At 46.6% G+C, this 18,514-nt stretch overlaps 1 protein-coding gene across 16 annotated transcripts in view; it reads left to right on the plus strand.

Moving 5' to 3' along the window:
• ARPP21 (cAMP regulated phosphoprotein 21) overlaps window positions 1–18,242 on the plus strand; it is a 156,016-nt gene extending 137,774 nt beyond the window's left edge. For all 16 annotated transcript variants that reach the window (XM_030329092.1, XM_030329088.1, XM_030329103.1 and 13 more), the window contains 2 exons: window positions 16,176–16,324; window positions 17,431–18,242. In XM_030329092.1, the coding sequence (XP_030184952.1) occupies window positions 16,176–16,324; window positions 17,431–17,688 (407 nt within the window). In that variant the 3' untranslated portion in view covers window positions 17,689–18,242. The remainder of the gene's footprint in view (window positions 1–16,175; window positions 16,325–17,430) is intronic.
• The last annotated feature ends 272 nt before the right edge of the window (window positions 18,243–18,514 follow it).

Consider the following 18,514-nt stretch of genomic DNA (forward strand, 5'->3'; position numbering starts at 1 on the left):
AAATTTGGTGTGCCGAAACCTGCCTCTACATTGTCGGGTCGAAGGAGCAGTTCCAGTTCCAGCAGTTTTTAGGGTTTTGGTTTGTTTTGGTTTGTTTTGGTTTTGGTAGGGGGGGGTCCATCCTGGTGTTGTCAACACCCAGTTTGTTCTTCGTTTAAAACACCTTCTGGAGGAAGTGAGAATACTCTCATTTATGTAGCATCGTTTGGTAGAAACGGGTGTCAGCTGCCATGTAATAAATGCCAGGTGCCGAAAAACGTGTTAGTCACCTTACCTGATATCTACTTGACTTTCACAAAAGCCCTAGGAAGTTGGGAGTGACCAGCTCCCAGTTAAGAGGGAAGCAAAACAAACCTCAACGATGTGAGATAACTTCCCCACCGGTCACAGGACCAGTGGGTGGAAAGAGGTAACCTTTGGCCCCCTGTCTGTGATTTGTCCATTAGGAAGCAGAAACTCCTTAGATTGGACGGAAGTCTTCTTCAAAGTCGCGTTTAAGTATCCTTTCCTACTATTTCATCTTGCTGATAGCTGCTTTAAAATATTTGGAAAACAAACACGGCTACATGTACTAAATTTCAATTTATAACAGGGCACCTTCTAAACCAAATATACGTGGGAAATGCAAGGGTCAGTTAGGGTCATTGTAGAAATAAACTGGATCCTTTTTTTTTCCCCTTTGTCATTTCCCCTGAGATATTCTCTGCCCGTTGTTACCCATTTGATCTCAGCCATCCGTTTCTGCCGCCAGTGAAGAAAAATGTGGGTTTCTACAAAATGAGTGGTACTGCTTGAGCTGAATCATAATTTAACTTTTTTTTCCTTTGCGCTACAGGATATTTAAACACTGATGTGACTGGATACTACTTCCTAAGTTATTATCAATTTCCTACAAACATTGCCATTTCCTCAAAATGGAAAGGCAGGCAGTAGGGCAGAGAGTCAAATATTCTGCCCTAATATCTAATGACACACAAATTTGAGAGTGAACATTTACTTAATTGCCCAAGCAGTCATGCTAAGTGCCTCGTCTGACATATTATCAGGTGTTAGAAAGGATCATTTTTGAAAGGGGGGAAAAAAAAGAGAGATCTATAAAACCTCTGCTAAAATCATGATCCACTCTCTTGAAAATCTTTATTTGACCAGGTTGGCCGTGTTCGGAGGGAAGGGGTGTGGGGTTATTTTCTGTTCACCTCTCCCCCCATCGCATACTGTTCTCTTTCCTTCTCTTCTCGCTCTGAAGACTGCGCCTCTCAGGTGCCTCTGGCCTGGGGCTTCCCGGTGGGTTCTTGTCGTAGAAGGCATCGGCAGCAAGAGATCAGAGAGCTGAGAGATGGGCGTCTCCCTGCCTGCCTCGGGATGCAGCCTGTTTTCCTCCGGATGGCCCCGCCAGGCTCTTCCTGGCTTCTGTTAACCCTGGCTCCTCTCCTAAGACCTTCAGGCCAAAGAGTGAAAACGGTGCCCCCTCTGTCATTAGGCTCTTGATGCCTCCTTCCCTAGTTGGTCCCTTAAATTGCCTACTCATCTGGCACTTCTCTCTTTATTAATATCCCTTCGGATGAATCCTTTGAGTGGAATTCTGTTGCCTGCCAGGCCCCCGAGGTAGGGGGCAGAGGAGAAAGGAGTAGACTCCGGTCTGGTACTTGAGGGCTATGTGGCCCTGGCCTGTCTATTCAATTCCTTGTGCTTCGTCGCATCCTCTTGTCAAATGAGAATAATAATTGTACCCACTGATGAGTGCTTAGCTCAGTGAGTACAGTAAGCAGTATGCTAACAAGGGCCACTCCTAGCTTTAAGGTGGTGAGCAAAAGGCTTGCTTTTCCTGGTTTGGATTAGCGCGAGGGTGGTCTAGAGGCATCCATGATATGAACTCTTGGTTAGTAACTGCTGATATCTGTATCTAAACATTGGAATATGGTTGGGCTGATAAGTTTCAAAAGAGATGGTTTGATTTCGGTTTTTTTTGCAACTCATGAGTTCCCTGAATCTCCAAGCCTCTCCTTTTCTTTCCGTAAGGCCCTCCTATGGGTTATCTTAGAGAAATCTGTTGGTAGCTATGGCGGACAAGCTAGGTGAGCTCCAGGTCAGGTACGCGAGAGGTTTTCTCCAAACTCTTAGTGATAATATGATAACAGCAACAGAGTTTTCACCTGCGTGGAAAGGCAGTGCCATCCCTGTTCCATTGTGAAACACGTATGGGTTATTACCAGCACGACACAGCTCAGTTCCTCAGTTGGGAACGTGTAGGAAACAAAAACGTTCCGAGCAATCCAGTCCGTCCTGTTGACGGAGTGACCAACAGGAAAATGAGAGGTAGCCCCCAGTTGCTGAGAAATTCTGTGTGTGATGCTGTGTGAGTGCCTTCTTCACCCTGTAAAGCTCAGCCTCACCACCCGGAGCTGGGTGGCCCGGGTGATTCCAGAGCCGTGGTCCGCAGTCGAGTGGACTCCCGCAGGCTGAGTGGGAGCCAAAGAGAGAATTAGAAAAACAAGGGAAATCAGCCCGAACTGTATCAGGGAAAGCAGGTGAGGTCCAAGTAGGTTGCTTTTCTATCAGGACAAAGGAAAGTTGAGGCACTGCCGTGAGATTATTACCATTGGTTAGCAAACTCACAGCTACATCTCAAGAAATGGGAGGCTATAGACATTTGGTCTGGTGTCCCAGAGGCCTCACCAAATGCTACCAGATTTGAGAATGACAAGCATCATCCCCTTCAAATGCATTTTTCCTTCTCTCCCCGCCCCCCCCACTCCCCTTATCAGCTCCTTCCTGTATTTCCTCCCCCTTTCCTTTTCTGGGCCTGTCTCTGCTCCCAGCTCAGCAGCATGAGGCCAATTTAGAAAACAGTGCTGTGCCCTCTTGACTTGCTGTTAGAAGGAACTTCTTTTTTTTTTTTCCCAAAGGCAAAGGGGTTAAGAGAGAGTTGTTGACATCTAGTCAGCTTTTTAAAAACTTGTGCTGTGGAGGGGACAAGTCCTTTGCCTCCTGCTACCCGTCGCGGGCGGACAGGCCTTCGGGCTCTCTGTTCTGAGCACATCACCTCTGCATTCTTTTCTTTCAAAGTTTTGTTTGTTGGCTTCTTTTTCTGTTACGTGACGTCACATAATAGTTAACACAAGGATTCTCGTAGGGTGAGTATAATAAGGGCAGTCGCTTTGTCCACACTGTCGATAAGTGTTCTAGAAGTGCGGCACGTAGAATCCTGGGCTAGGCAGAGATGTCTGGGGTAGACCTTCTCTCCTTGAGGGTCGTAATCTCCCTGGGAAGCAGGGAGACCTGAGTAAGTAATAAAATATCGTACAAGATGGAAAGTGCAAAGAACAGAAGAAGGGACTCACACACGTTGGTCATTGCCAGGTGCCCAGATACCGGGAGGTGTCCCACAGGAGGTCTGTCAGTCCATCCTAACACCCACTGAGAAGATTGTCTCCCTTTTACAGCCAAGGGAAATGAGATCAAAGAGGAGAGAGAGCCTCCCACAGAAGTGTGATTTGCCAAATCCCATCACCCGCTTTCTAGGGGGACAAATCACGAGTGGCTTCAACGATAGGAATTCAAGGCAAAGTATTTATTGAGAACGAAGGTCCAGCAGTGGTTCTCAAAGTGTGGTCCCCAGACCAGCAGTATCCGCATCACCTGAGGATTTCTCAGAAATGCAAATTCTCAGGCCCCAACCCAAACCTACTGAAATGCACATTCTCAGACTCCAACCCAGACCTACTGAAATGCAAATTCTCAGGCCCCAACCCAAACCTACTGAAATGCACATTCTCAGGCCCCAACCCAAACCTACTGAACCAATACCTCTGAAGAGCAGTGATTTGTGTTTTAAGTGGCCCCTCGCATTATTCAGAGACAGGGTGACACTGAGAACCGTGGACCCAGGGAAAAGCGCGCCAGTGGGGTGGGGAAGCAGTCAATCAGAAACAGATTTAGGATGTTGAGGCAGGACCGGGTGAAACCGTGAGAACACAAAGCTCTGAGAGGCCAGCGTGCAAACCTTGCTGGGTAAGGATGGGCCTTGCATGGCACTTTCTCAGAGGTACTTCTAGGAGTAGCCTGATGTCCTGCCAAGGGTAAAACTGAGGCCTTTGCCGTCTCTCTTAGACCCAGTGGGTTTATGAAGAGCAGTGGTACCTTTGGCCCAGAGGGCTCCCTCCGCCTAAGGTTTGGACAGCTGGCTACGCCATGTAGGGGGTTCCTCTGAGGCCTGGAAGGGAACCCCAGGCAAGAAAGGTTGTGACCATTTTAAAATGCCTGTGCTCCACTTGGGTGCTTATAAAGCAATGAAGCATGTGAAATGTGAGTATCACCCTTGGATGCCTTGGGTTGAAGGGAAAAATTAACAAGTGAATGATCTGCATCCTTTCTCTTCCTACCCTGGAGCAGGCCATTAAAAAGTGAAAGTGCTCTGTCCTGGGGAGACAGCCTGCCCCAAAGGGGTGATTGAAAAAGTCTGCGGAACCCAGCATTTGTCCTACAATTGCATTTTCACCTTAATTATTGTGAAATCAGATTTACGTGTTGACCAGAGCCTTCTATTCCAGCCGGCTGAAAAAGATAAGCATATTTGTATCTGTGTAGACAAGGCTGAAGATTTCTGATCACTGTCTCCATCCAGGTGAAACAACACTTTTATGTAACAGTTCCCTACGTGGTGAGATTAAAGGTATTTCTTGTTGCTGTCGCCAAGGATTATCACAGTTAATTATGGCGATGAACAGAAAGTGTCTCTTTATTGCCGCTTAGAGCTGGGACATCATCTGGTACCAGAGGTTTTGTTTTGGGGTCATCTGTTGAATATCGATGAGGAGAACAGACTATTAGGGAGTCGAAAGTCATGTCCCCCAAACTCTATAAAGAGACCGGTACAAAGGTCCTTCTCCATGGCGTTCTTGGAAAACATCAGCTGTGGGTAGGCTCTACACATTACAATGATCTAGAATCGATCATTCATTCTTGGGTTGCAAGTGAATGGAGATGATTGAAGGTTTAAATTTTGGCATCCTGAAGTCCACAGCTAACTGATAATAGCTACGCAGACCTTAAGGAAAAATGAGAACGATTAAATCTTGAAGACATCAGTACTTGGCATCTTCGCACATCTGTTCAAAGAGTAGGTGTCCGACGTGTGACAGAAGACTTGCCAGAACATACCATGTGTCCTACAATATCACCATAGGACGCGTAACAGAAGACCTCTTACTGAGGCTCGTTTTGTTTTTGTTTTTATGGGAACTTCACTTCATTGTCTGCTTCGGTAGATAATACAGCGTGGGCCATCGTATCGGTGGATCCTGTTGATCGATTGAGTGGACAGTTGGCGGGACCACGGGCTTCTCGTTCACTTCTAATCGAGACTTCCTTCATTATTGCAGTTCCTTGCGAATGAGACACTAATCGGGTTCACAAGATGAATAAGGGCCTCTTTCCTTCAGCTTCTTGTCAGAAGTCATCTTGTGTATCTTCTGTTGCCTTCCCAAACTGTGTTCCGGCATTCTGCCCTGCTCCCTCGTGACCTCTCTGAGATGTCTTGTGCGTTCGACCAATTTGGCAGAGGGAAGCGACCCCAGCTATTTTACTGCTGGGTCAGAGGAGGTCTCGAATAGTGAGGAGGGGACACTGAAAGCTGTCAGCTGGGCGGGAGAGAAAAATGCAGACTCTCGCTCAGGTCCCAAACTTCTTGATGGTGCGTATCCCTTGATGTTCAATGTACTGTGTCTCATGACAAGTGCATTCGTTTTCTTTCTCTTTCCAGATTTTTAAATCTTTTTCTCTTCACTTCATCTGCTAAAATATAAAAACCCTTCCATCCATCCCATGTTAACACCGTGGCAAAACAAACCCACAAAGGCCTGTCAACCCTAGGCGCCCCTCGGGCTCTCTGCTCTGGCCCCTGCCCACACCTCGGCCGCCCTGTCAGACTTTTCAAAGGAATCCCCTTTCCTCCTTTTCCTTCCTGCTCAGCTGCTTCGTTCCTCGCTGCCTTTGCTTTTGTCAAGATCACCGGTATGTTTTTGAACCACGGGGGTCATTTCTTCCCTCCGCACTTGGGCAGCGCGAGTCATTGGCACGTTTCCCTTTCTTGAAACACATCTCTCCCTTTTTCGCCTTCACGCCATTCTCTTCTGGTTCTTCTAATTTTCCCATCATTCCTCATTCTCCTGTTTAGGTCAGTATTTGAATACTGTCATGCCTTCAGGTCCCATGTGGCTCGTCTCCCCAGTCTGCACCCATTCGGGAATATACCGTCTCTACGTGCAACAACATCCCGACGACTTCTGAATCTGTACTTGTGGAAGGCTGATGGCCTGAGCTCTAGAACTCTTTTGCTCACGTGTTTCCTGCCCATCTCCACTTACTTGTCCCGCTTGTATTCACAGCGAGGGCACTGCAGTCAACTCCCCTAACCAAAACAGAACTTGACGTTGCTTCTTGGGCTTTTCCTTTCTCCGCTCCTCCCTGCAGCTCCTAGATGCCAGCGACTGACGGTTCGCGTGCTAAGCATCTCTCTGATGTGTCCGTTGTCTCCATCCCTACCATTCCTTCTTAGTGCGTGTCTTTGTTGTCTCTGCCCTAGGTGATGCCCACGGCCTCCCAGGAGGCGAGTCCCTACCTCCAGGTATGCAACCCCCAAGCGACTCCTGAAGAATCTCGATGAAATGGCCATCCGTCATTTCGCTGTTCAGCTTATAAACCTTACGCGGCACCCTCAGTCTTTTAACTTTCAGTTCCGGTTTTCATAAATGGTGTTCAAGGCCCTAGGATTTGCACCCAGCTCCCTTTCTCTCCCCTGTGCTGCCTCTTCTCATTTCTAACCTGCTACTGCCTCAAAATACGTACAGTCCTTAAACGTACGTCCCGCATCTCTTGGCTTTTCCCATGTTGCTCTGTACGTTTTATTTATTTTTGAGAGAGAAAGACAGTGCAAACGGGGGGGAGGGGCAGAGAGAGAGGCAGACACGGAATCTGAAGCAGGTTCCAGGCTCCCAGCTGTCTGCCCAGAGCCCAAGGCGGACCTCAGACTCGGGAACCGTGAGATCATGACCCGAACCGAAGTCCTACGCTCAACCGACTAAGCCACCCAGGTGTCCCATGTGTTTTACTTCCTTTATCATGATTATTCCCCCCTTCATCCCACTCCATTAGCAAATACCTACTCATCTTCTAATACTCGGTTCAAAATGATCTCCTGGGAGCCTCCCACATGCTCCCCATTTCCCCCCCACTCACACCACGAGTTCATCTCCCGCTCGTTGATCCTGGAGTCTGAGACCTGCTTCCACCCTAGGGCCATCCTGGTATCCTGCAAGTTTCTGTTCACGGCGGGGCTCCACCACCTGCCTGAGAGCCCTGTGAACGGCTCTCATAATCATTCTTATGCCAGTGTCAAAGACAGTAGTAAATAAGATTTGAAAAGGAAGGATAAAAAAAACCAATCAGAATCTTGCCAACGCGTTGTTAAGACATGTGTCTCGTGAGACGGGCCCTGGTGGGAATGTTGACACCAGGGAGATGGGCAAGCACTACAAACCAGGGCTTTCGTTTTTCAGAGAGTCCGTTTTCCCGTGGGTGACTGGTCTTCCCGATGGTGGTACAGCCCCCTTCTGTCGAGCGTGTGATACCACAGAAACCACGAGATGCCAGTTTCTCACAAGCCACATCGTACATTTCTCTCAGTAGATGTCCCTTCTCTCGATTCCTGCCTCCCCTGCTTTAGTTCAGGTCCTCGTTGACCCTGCCCTAGATCAGTGCTGTTGCCTCCGAGAAGACTCTACTACTAGAACAGTAATACTGTTAAATCTACCACGGGAGTGAGGTTTGCGTAAGAACCCTTGCCAGTCTGGAGCGGAAGAAAAGAAGATCATTGTTTTTTGGCTGCTTGGGAAAAATAACGTAGGATGCTTTCTCTTTTTTTGTTAATTTTTTTTAATGTTTATTTATTTTTGAGACAGAGAGAGACAGAGCGTGAGCGGGGGAGGGGCAGAGAGAGGGGGAGACACAGAATCCGAAGCGGGCTCCGGGCTCCGAGCTGTCAGCGCAGATCCCGACGCGGGGCTTGAACTCACAAACCGGGAGATCGTGACCTGAGCCGAAGTCGGATGCCCAACCGACTGAGCCACCCAGGCGCCCCTGGAAGGCCTCATTCTATAAAGGGGGCGCTTTTGATTCACCATTAGTTGCCTGTGAACTGGTTTTTCTACTTGTAGTGATGGATAGATTTCTACAGATTGAGTCTGTGTCCACAGCACTTATTTTCAAAATGGTCCGCCGGGGCCAACTTGGACCCTGGAGCCCTGTGACAGGGACGGTCACTTGGTCACAGTGATGTTAACCCCGTGACATCTGACCTCGCGATTATCCTGTGTGAACCGGCCGATCAGCAGCAAATCATCAGTGAAGATGTCCACCGGGGGGGTGATATTATGGGGACCGTGATTAGAGCCATTTCCGACCTTGACTTTGCCCCAAGCCTCGCCTGAGAAGAGGGGTCCTCACGGGGCCTCAGCAGCAGTTGGCCGTCACCCAGCCTGGCTGTATGATGCCCGCGGTTAACTCTGGCAGGGTGTAGGGATGCGGGGATGCCACCGTTATCTTCTAAGCCTTACAGCAGCCTCGTGAAGAAAGCAAAACGGTGGCGGGTCTTGTATGCAGCTTGGCTTGTCTCCCTCTGGGTCGTCGAAGCTCTCCGGCTGTCAGCACGGCACTCGGGGCCGGGAAAATTCAGAGAATTGCTTCAATAATATGACAGCCTCTTCCAGTTAAAACGGGACTCAGTGCAGCTTCTCTCGGAGGCGTTCATTGAAAGTCTATGCATGATGCATTCCTGTAGTCATTCAACAAGGTCTCTCATGTTTGCCCTGATTTAAAGAGAGAGAGAGAGAGAGAGAGAGAGAGGAAACCAGCTTTGTAGTTGCAATAACGTGGATCAGTATGGTATAATTGCAGCAAAGAGACCCCCGAGCTGGCAGTAATAGGCTGGTTCGTCTGATGCGTACTGCCATCAGAAAGTGACCCATGCGTGGATGTTCTCAGGGGACAGGGAAGAGGCTTTTAAGAAGGACGCTCTGTGCAGTATGAAAGCTAATGAGCAAACGCACACGTGTGAAGGAAAGCTACAGCTTCAGGAAGCCCGGTCCCGCTTAGAACCTGGTGCAGCCTTCCTCAAAGTCATCAGGACGGACCGGTCCTTGCGGGGACGTGGGCCGCATCACCTCCGTGCCCCCGCGCAGAGTCCCTGTCGGTCATTCTGGGTCGTGTCCCTATGAAACTACAGCCACAGGCTGACGAATGGAGAGGAGAAGACGAGGAAGGGTGCGGAAACGGCGCATAAATGAGGTGGAGGCAGATGTTTACACAGAGATGAAAGTAAACGCGATGGGCTTTAACTGGAAAAAAAACCAAAAAAGCAATTTGGTGCACTCCTCCTTTTGAAGTTAGGACCAGTTTGTGGTATTGTACCTCATCTGTAAGAACAGAGCAGTATCTGACTATTGCTGTCCGCGTGGAGCCCGATGTAGGGCTCGATCTCATGAACTGTGAGATCGAGAGGCAGATGCTCAACTGACTCAACCACCCAGGCACCCCAGTATACTGCTCCTCTGTTTTAAAAGTCCTACTTAGGGTTTCGGTAACATAGATTATTGGGAGTTTGGCCTAGAGGCCAGTGCGTCAAAAGATTAACACCTTGTCAGGGTTGAGCCCAGTTGGCCTACCTTGTCACACCTGGGATTTGTGTTGGAACAGGCCATCATCTGCAAAGGCCAGAGTCGGGTGTCTTCCCTGGTTTCTGAGGGCCCCCTGGTTCTGGGAGGCCTGAAGTAAGATATTGAGGCCTTTATTCACCTTATGTGAGGGTGGGGTGACAGACAAGGGGTATCCATTACCCCAAATCTACCTCCCTAAAGCCTAAGACAGTGGTTCCTCTTTCAGAAAACCATAGAGATATCATGATATCATGTTGTATATCCAGTCTCTCTATCCAAGGCTACCTTGAGCACCGAGATGCTATAGAGATAGATGAGGCCGAAAAGGACACCCGTCATAGAGACAGTACCCTAGTAACAAGTAAAACTTGGGCGAAAGCCACAGTATTCGCAGAATTAGAAAGCATAATGATAGCAATCTATAAACTCTGAAAGTACAGCCGTCTCTAAGCGGCCTGGGGAATCTTGAGTCCTCCGGGCCTTCATCTGCCATTCTAGATCAGATGCAGGGTCTCTGTGTACCTCTTTTCTCTTGCCTGTTTTGGTCTTTTAAAACTATTAATCCTAGTTTTGTTTCCAAAGGCCAAGCGACTTTCCTAGAGGCAGCCAGTTGCCTAGAACAGTCAAGCGATCATTCTTACATTTAATACAGACATGAGTTGCTTTTATGTCTGATATTTTAAGATCATTTTGACAAAACAGTCCAGAGTAAATATAGAGTCTTTGAAGTCCAGAGTCTTCAAAGAGTGTGAAGAGTGCCATTATTCAAAATGGTCCTAGTAATTGAAAACTACAGTATCAACTTATTAGAAACTAGTGACGTGAAGGGATTGGAGTCTGTTTGACTTAGCCCGATCCTACTCCAACCCAACTGCCTGTCTGGTGTCCCCTAATCTGAGTAACAAGACTTTAAAACTGTTACTGAGCGGTATGAGTTTGTCTGGACTGGGAAGTTATGCTTTGCCTTTGATTTCCTTTCTTTGATACTAACAAGATCATCTTCACCAAACTGTGAATCATAAGTCTTGTCCTCTTAATTGTTTTAATTACTGAGAAACAATTAATGCAATAAATGGTCATTAAATACCTGACACACTAAAGGAATTGTTAGGGTATGAGAACTAGAATAAGGTATAATAAATAGTACTACAATTTAGGGAATATCAGCAAGGGTGCTGGTGTCAGAAAACCACGACTAAAATTTGAGCCTTCCCTCCTCGTAGCTTTGTGTCCTTGAACAATCCCTACACCCCTGTAAGTCAGTTTTCTCTTTTGTAAAAGCAATTTAATAACAGTGACCGCCTCCCAGGATTGTCATGACACAAGGTAAAAGCATTTAATTCACTGTTTGGATGAGACTGAGTGATCAACATACATAGCTAGTTAGCTCATTTGTAATGGAAAATCTTCGAAAAAGATGAAAGTGTAAAGGAATTGAAACCAAGAACCAGAACTGGGAAGATACTGGAAAATGGCCCAAGGCACAAACTATAAAAATTCAGCAGAGGGAGAAGCCAGTTCTGAATCAGCCTTTTTCCTTCACCAGCCCTGCCACAGCTGACCTGTAATTCTATTTCAAAGCCATTTACAAAGAGCAGGATTTGAATTCAGAGAGAGCTCATGTGTTCCCTAGGAACTTAGAAAAATATTGACATCTTATCATTCCAAGATAAGTAATTATTGTATGAAAAATTACTAATTTTCATATTTGAAGACAGTCCGCCACATTAAGAATATTTTACTTAATAAACACAACGTGTAAATGACAGTGCTTGAGTGGGTTAGGGGAGGTGGTAGCTTCTCTTTGTTCTGTACACACTTGCCCTCTTAACTACTCCTTTCCCCGTCTTCACATCTGGAACCCAACAACAGCTGAGGCGACGGTGCCCTGAAAATACAGGTTGCTACTTTGACGTGGCCTTCAGTTTCAAAATGTTGGATCTGTAACAGAGTATTCAAATACTAGTTAAAATAGGTCCATCACAATCTTGCCAATTCATAGCCCCTCATCAATTTACATTCTGATTTTTCCTAATTGTGGTGCATCGGGAGAAACGCATTGCCTTGGCAGAATATTAATGAAGTCTCCTGCAACTACAAAGAGTATTCAATAACTGTTGTATTTCACTAAGAACACTAGTACATTTTCAGACTGATCAGATCCAGACATTTTAAATCTTACAACCCCTCAATCCCAGCAGAGTGCTTTTTTTTTTTTTTTATTTGCTAGGAGGCACTTGTCCATTCCTAACCTTTTTACCTTCAGAAAACAAATGATACACGGGACTTGGAAATTGAATGAATCTTGGCTGAAAAAGAAATAAAAATAGCTAATGTCTTCATGATTTCCATAGCAAGCCTACAGGGCAGCCACTGTTGCTGTTTCTGTTTTGTAAGATGTATTATATCTCGCTAATCCTCAATAAATATGAAAAAGTGATCATTTCACAGCCAAGAATTGACAAACTGGAACACATTTCTCATTTGAATAGACGAGATAAGCAGGTTGCCTCCAGCTCTGCCGTCTCGGCCTTTGGGTGGGTTGTGTCCTGGGCAGACGCTTAGTTCGTTCTTAGGTCAGTGGTCTCACATTTCTGTCTGTCTATTTCTGGACCAGGGCTCGGATTCACATTCCAAAAAGCCTCCTGTCTTAGGGACCATCCTGCTACCTACCGTCTGTAACGTCGTTTAAAGAAATGGGCAGCTGCAATTAAACCATTCTAGATGCAGATCTGTTGCCTGGGGAGCCTATTGAGAAATGGATGGGATTCATGAATATAAATTGGGCTTTACCTCACTTAAGTTTTCATCTTGAAACTGCAGAGCATTATCCGCTTCCCCCATAAATCTTTATGTGCCTTAAGTGTGTTTACCGCGGGACCCCAGTGCAGAGCTGGTGGCTCCTTGCTCTCTGCACGACTGAGTATTTACATCCGCAAGTCTCGCCGGGGGAGGGCGTCACCGTCGTGCACTGCATCAGTGCTCTGGGCAGAGCTGCATCGCACCCCCAGGTCTGGGCCCGTACGGGGATGGGGCCACACAGCCCCCCGGCAGGTTTTTCTCTCCTTGAATGTTATTTGAAATGCACTTCCTTTTCCTATCAAGACAGTCTGCTTCTGTATGTCTAAACGGCTCTGTTATAAAACTGGGGCACCTGGGTGGCTCAGTCGGTTAAGCATCTGACTCTTGGTTTCGGCTCAGGTCACGAGCTCACGGTTTGTGAGTTTGAGCCCCATGTCGGGCTCCAAGCTGACAGTGCGGAGCCTGCTTGGGATTCTCTCTCTCCCCTTCTGTCTCTGCGCCTTCCCGGCTCTCTTGGTCTCTCTCAAAAAAAGTAAATAAACTTAAAAAAAAAAAAGACTTATTTCCCTTCATCCCAATTTTGGTTTAGAGCTGGTGCAATAAATGAATCCCTCATAGGTTACGTCAGTTTATTTTTGAACGTTTTGTAGAGGACTCTGAGAGAACGGAAGGATTCATTAAACAACTACATAAATAATCTTTTGAAGCAAGGCCACCGCACCCCTCCTCCCCACCCCCCATTCCATTCCTCCCCTCTTTTGTTCCCATCCTAGCTAGGTATGTTCCGCAAAAAGAACCAAAAAGACCCAACGGGGCTTTCACCATGTGCCCAGATAGAAGTCAGAATTTTCAAAGACATCCCTCACCTTTTCAACCTGTGCTTTGAATCTTCAGCCAGAAATAAGGCTCTATTATATTTACCATCACATGGACTATAAAGTGTATTCACAGTGTCTGCTCTTTGCTGTGGAATTCAATGGGGAGGAATACGGCGGGTAATCATTTGTCTACATTCGTATCAGGTTGTTTTCCTACATGTAAGACAATTCTTGCTAGCACGAGTTGGATACGGGCAGGAATAATGTCATAATAAGATGGAAAAAGAGTAAGAGAATTTTGCAGGGCCAATGGATATACGCATTAGAGTGGACTATCTAGGCAAGGGAAATAATAGACCACGACTGTTGGCAAGGAGAGGCATTCCCCAGAGGTGTGACGGGTTCGGGTCCAGACCACCGCAACCAAGTGACTATTGTAATAAAGCGAGTCAAACGAAGTTTTTTGCCTTCCCAGTGCATGTAAGACTCATGTTTACATTGTACTGTAGTCTAGTAAGTGTAGCATAGCCTTAAGTCTAAAAACGCAACGTGCGTACCTTAATTAAAACATACTTCCTGCTGAAATGGGCCGGCCATCATCTGAGGTTTCCGCAAGTTGCAGTCACTGGTCGCTGATCACAGACCACCATGACAAACATAATAATGAAAAACTTTGAAATGCTGTGAGAAACCCCAAACCGTAGCACACAGACGAAAGGGAGCGAACGCTGTTGTGGAAATGGCACCAACAGACTCATCTGAAGGTTGCCGCAAACCTTCGATCTGTAGAAAATACGGTATCTGCGAAGGGTGTTAAAGCAAAGCCCCAAGAAACAAGGTATGTCTGCAGTGTTAAAATAAATTTCTCCCAAGTGCCTCTGCAGACGAGGCATTCTGGGAGATAGTGAGGGCCGTCACATGGCCTGTGTCCCGATTTCTTGTTCCCGAGTCTGCTGGGGTTTCCTTTTTTGTATAACCTGTAAACCTTCTAGGAACGCAGCCCGTGAGCCGATGTTCTTAGTCTTACGTAGGCCTGCAGAGCACGTCCAGGGAAGGCTTTGACTGTGGGCACAAAGTAGTCGGAGGGAAGATGGTCGTGACTCTTAATTACATTCTTAATATGTGATGTCCTTACAAAAACTTAAAATAGCCGGTTCAAACCACTTTGAAGCTGAAGTAGGGTGACAAATGTGAAGGTAAAACAATGGGACACAGGAAGATCGAAGGGTGGTTTTCGAAAGTCCACACTTGGCCCCCTCAGCGGCCAGCACAGGGCAGGCCTCCCAGCTTGGCTTTTCCCCAGACTTGTTCTCAGGTGTTCCAGACTGAAGACAGCTTGTGTGACCAATGGAGCTGATCTCCCAACTCAGGGACTACTCACAAGCCATTGTGTCCACAATATTTCTGTGATGAGTGAAGGCAATTATATGTAGGCCAAAGGAGAGCAAGATGTTGCCCCCTGCAAAGACTATAATATAATTTTACCTGTCCTCCATATAAAGTTAAAACTCTCACATGCGCTCGAAATGCAGGTTATTTATTAACAACGCATATTGATTGTTTCGATTCTTAAAATCTGGTTGTAAAACATGGCTTAGTGTTTGTGTTTTAAAACAATCTAAGATCTTAAAGATGTTTCTCTCAGAGAATTGTGTTAAGGCAGCGGATGGACTTTCTCTAGAGTAGTCAGTATGGTTTGTAGTAGAAGCTCCGGAAAGACCTTACTTTACGTCATGAAGTGAATCTGTTTTATTTTTCTATCACCACATCATTTTGACCTAAATCATAACCTTCTTCCCAGGAATTATATAAGAACCGTTCCCTTCCTTTGAGAATGCAATTTAGGGGCGCCTGGGTGGCTCAGTCGGTTAAGCAGCCCACCCTTGCTCTCGGCTCAGGTCACGATCTCACGGTTCGTGACTTCGAGCCCCACGTCGGGCTCTGCGCTGAGAGTATGGAGCCTGCTTGGGATCCTCTCTCTCCCTCTCTCTCTCTCTCTGCCTCTCCCCTGCTCTCGCTCTCTCAAAATAAATAAATAAAAGCTTGAAAAAAGAAAGAGAATGCATTTGAAACCACTTGTGGTGGGGATTAAAATGATTACAAGATTTAAATTGTGATACACTTCAAAAAGAAAAGAAACCCAAGCAACTGACCCACTCCCAAGGACACAACAGAGACATTTTTTTTTAAGTGCTGTATTTCGTATTATTAACGTACATGGTCACTTATTGGAGTGCTTTACCAGAATATTCTCTGGGGAGCCGGCGTTGAAACAGAATAAAAAGCATGCCGTATCTTTCTCCAGTTGCTGCCTTTTGTCTATGGCAGTGGACGTTGAATTAGAGTAGTGAATCATTTTGTTCACTAGGGCATGGAAAATAAAAATTTAATAGGCAGTTTGATGATCACTGGGTGAAATGAGTTTGTGCTGAAAGGTGAGATAGTAAGAGAATGAGTCAATTTAATTAGAAAAAAAAAACCACTTGATAATTTACGAATACTCCGAATATCATTGAAACAAAGCAAACCACAGATATCAGAGGTCCAGTGATACCAGTAGAGGTTCCTGTCTTTGTGCCGTAAAAAAAAATGACCATTGTCACGTCGTGTTCGCCGGACCATTCTGCCGGAAGATGTAAATATCAGTGAATTTTTTTGGCATCATACTCTTGTCTCCTCTTAGAGCAACAAGACGCATTCCTAGGAAAGAAGTATTTAGACAACACCCCGCTGATGGGGAGACTGGGATGTCTGAAGGTTTTGTGAACAAGTGCTTTTACCCCCATGAAATCTCATTTGTGTTCTTGCTGGCACAGCCTGTTCAAAAGGTGGTTTTTCTTGGCAGGTTACCAGCCAGTCCTGTCTGGTCAACAGGGGTTCCAAGGCCTCATAGGAGTGCAGCAGCCTTCCCAGAGTCAGAACGTGATGAGCAACCAACCGGGGAATCCGGTGCAAGGCGTGATGGTCTCCTACCCAACAATGTCTTCTTATCAGGTGCACATCAGCAGCTTGGAAAATCGTGGTTTATAAAGTAGCTCTTGCCAAAGTAGAGGCCGTGAGTCCGCCCCGTAACGGATGGTCGGCAGGGTGGGGGGTGCCGTGCCCAGCTCCTGTCGATGGTTGACTTTGAATTAAGATTAGCAGAAGAGCAGAAAACGGGACACGCATGCTTCTCTTACTACTGTGGCTTCTGAATGTCCTGCTAAAAAGGTATTTAAACTCTATAAACTTCTGTTCGCGGAAGAAGATGCTGTAGTCTAAAGCGATATTCACGAAGACCTGTGGATAGTCCGTTGAGATTTTGCCTATTGGGAAAAAGCCTTCGTGACAAGCTTCCATGCATTTTTAGTACACAGCCTCCAAAATTTCATGTCACGACAGTTTTAATTTAAAGGAGACACGGCAGCTCAGATTTATTCAAAGGGCATGTAGAGGGCCTACCAACTGCATTTTCTTGACTAAACCCATCCCGGGTATTTAAAAAATGTCACACACCCTTTTGGGACTGACGTCCCAAAATACTCTGAAGGGTTATTGAAAGGCTCCGATCATTAAATTTAGCCGTGCCAGCCACGTCTGGCCCTAAAACGAACACACAAACAAGCAAGCCAAAGCAAAATAAAAAGTCTGTCCTCGGCCCTCCTAGCTGACAATCCTTATTCACATTGCATCAGTTTCTCCCTCCAGCTCCATGGCTCTCTAAAGCTGCAGGCTGAGAGTGAGGTAGGTCTCTGTTGCTGTAGATGATTCCAGGCCACTTTGTCTGCATAAAACCAGAATGGGAATGCGGCTTTCCCCACTGAGCGAAATCCAGAGCAGGAGATCCAGACCGTAGTCCCGGGAGGGTCCCCGCACGGTACATCATCCCCGCAAGGTTTTCAGGGGCCCTGTGAGCAGGTGTCATGATGCCCATGGTCCAGGGAACTGGAGACGCTAAGTGACTTGCCCCATGTAAAACAGCTGACTAGAGGTCCGTCCGGGATAGGTGACCAGTTAGGTCTCACCCAAATGCTTGAGTATGTTTTGTGACACCACAGTGGCTTACCGGACACGCAGGCACAACCTCTTCACGAAGGGCTCTCTCTTGTGTCTTCCTCCAGGTGCCAATGACCCAGGGCTCTCAAGGACTTCCCCAGCAGTCATACCAACAGCCAATCTTGCTACCTGACCAGGCAGGTCAAGGGTCTCTCCAGGCCACCGGAATGCCTGTCTACTGTAACGTCACACCGCCGACCCCTCAGAACAACCTGAGGCTGATCGGTCCACACTGCCCCTCCAGCACTGTCCCCGTGATGTCGGCTAGCTGCAGGACAAACTGTGCAAGTGTGAGCCACACCGGGTGGCAGGTCAAATTCTGAGCACTGTGGCTGCGGTACGTGTCTCCAGATCGCTCGTGGCCGCTGAGGCAAGATGAGCAAAGGTGGGACGCTGGCTGAGGACTTAACGTATTCACTCAACACCCAAACGATCGCTGCTGGTATTCTGTAAACACACACACACACACACACACACACAAAGACTGATACACACATTAGCTGGTCAATGGTGCATATTTCTGTCATGTCTGCTAGGTACGCCTTTGTAGCTTAGCTAGTGACATGATTTCATCAAGGTAAGATTTTCTCCTACCACTGAACACCACTGTGTAGATGATAATATCCCTCATTTGGATTATTAGTTTTGTACTTTGTGTTGAGTTTGTGATGCTAAAAGTATTGAAAGATCATATACCGAAATCACATCGTACCAAAGCTGTAACGGGAAAGAGAAGAATTGATGAATGGAAGGAATAATTTATATACGCTATAGAGTTTTCTTTTCTTTTTTTTTTAATGGATATATACTGTATTGTAGTGTTTAATCAAAATAAAACTATTTGACCTTATGGAGGAAGGTCATGTTTTTACCACCAGTTTGGTTCACTCTCTGTTCCAATATGTGTTCGCTTATGTGTCACCGTTGTCCCCTTGGAACACTGTTGCATGCACCATGCAGGGTAAAGGTGTTCCGGGTATTTGTGAATGAATCGGCATCACGTTGGGAGACGTGGTAGGCAAACACCTAACCAATTGCAGTTTCTTGTCCTGATACGACAGGGGTCCTGGGAATAAGATGGCTTCCACCTCGTCCATTCGGTGACATTTCACATTTTTGAAACATATACCTTGATTTTAATTTTAGGGA

The sequence above is a fragment of the Lynx canadensis genome, chromosome C2 (genome assembly GCF_007474595.2).
Source record: "Lynx canadensis isolate LIC74 chromosome C2, mLynCan4.pri.v2, whole genome shotgun sequence".
Classification (NCBI taxonomy): Eukaryota; Metazoa; Chordata; class Mammalia; order Carnivora; family Felidae; genus Lynx; species Lynx canadensis.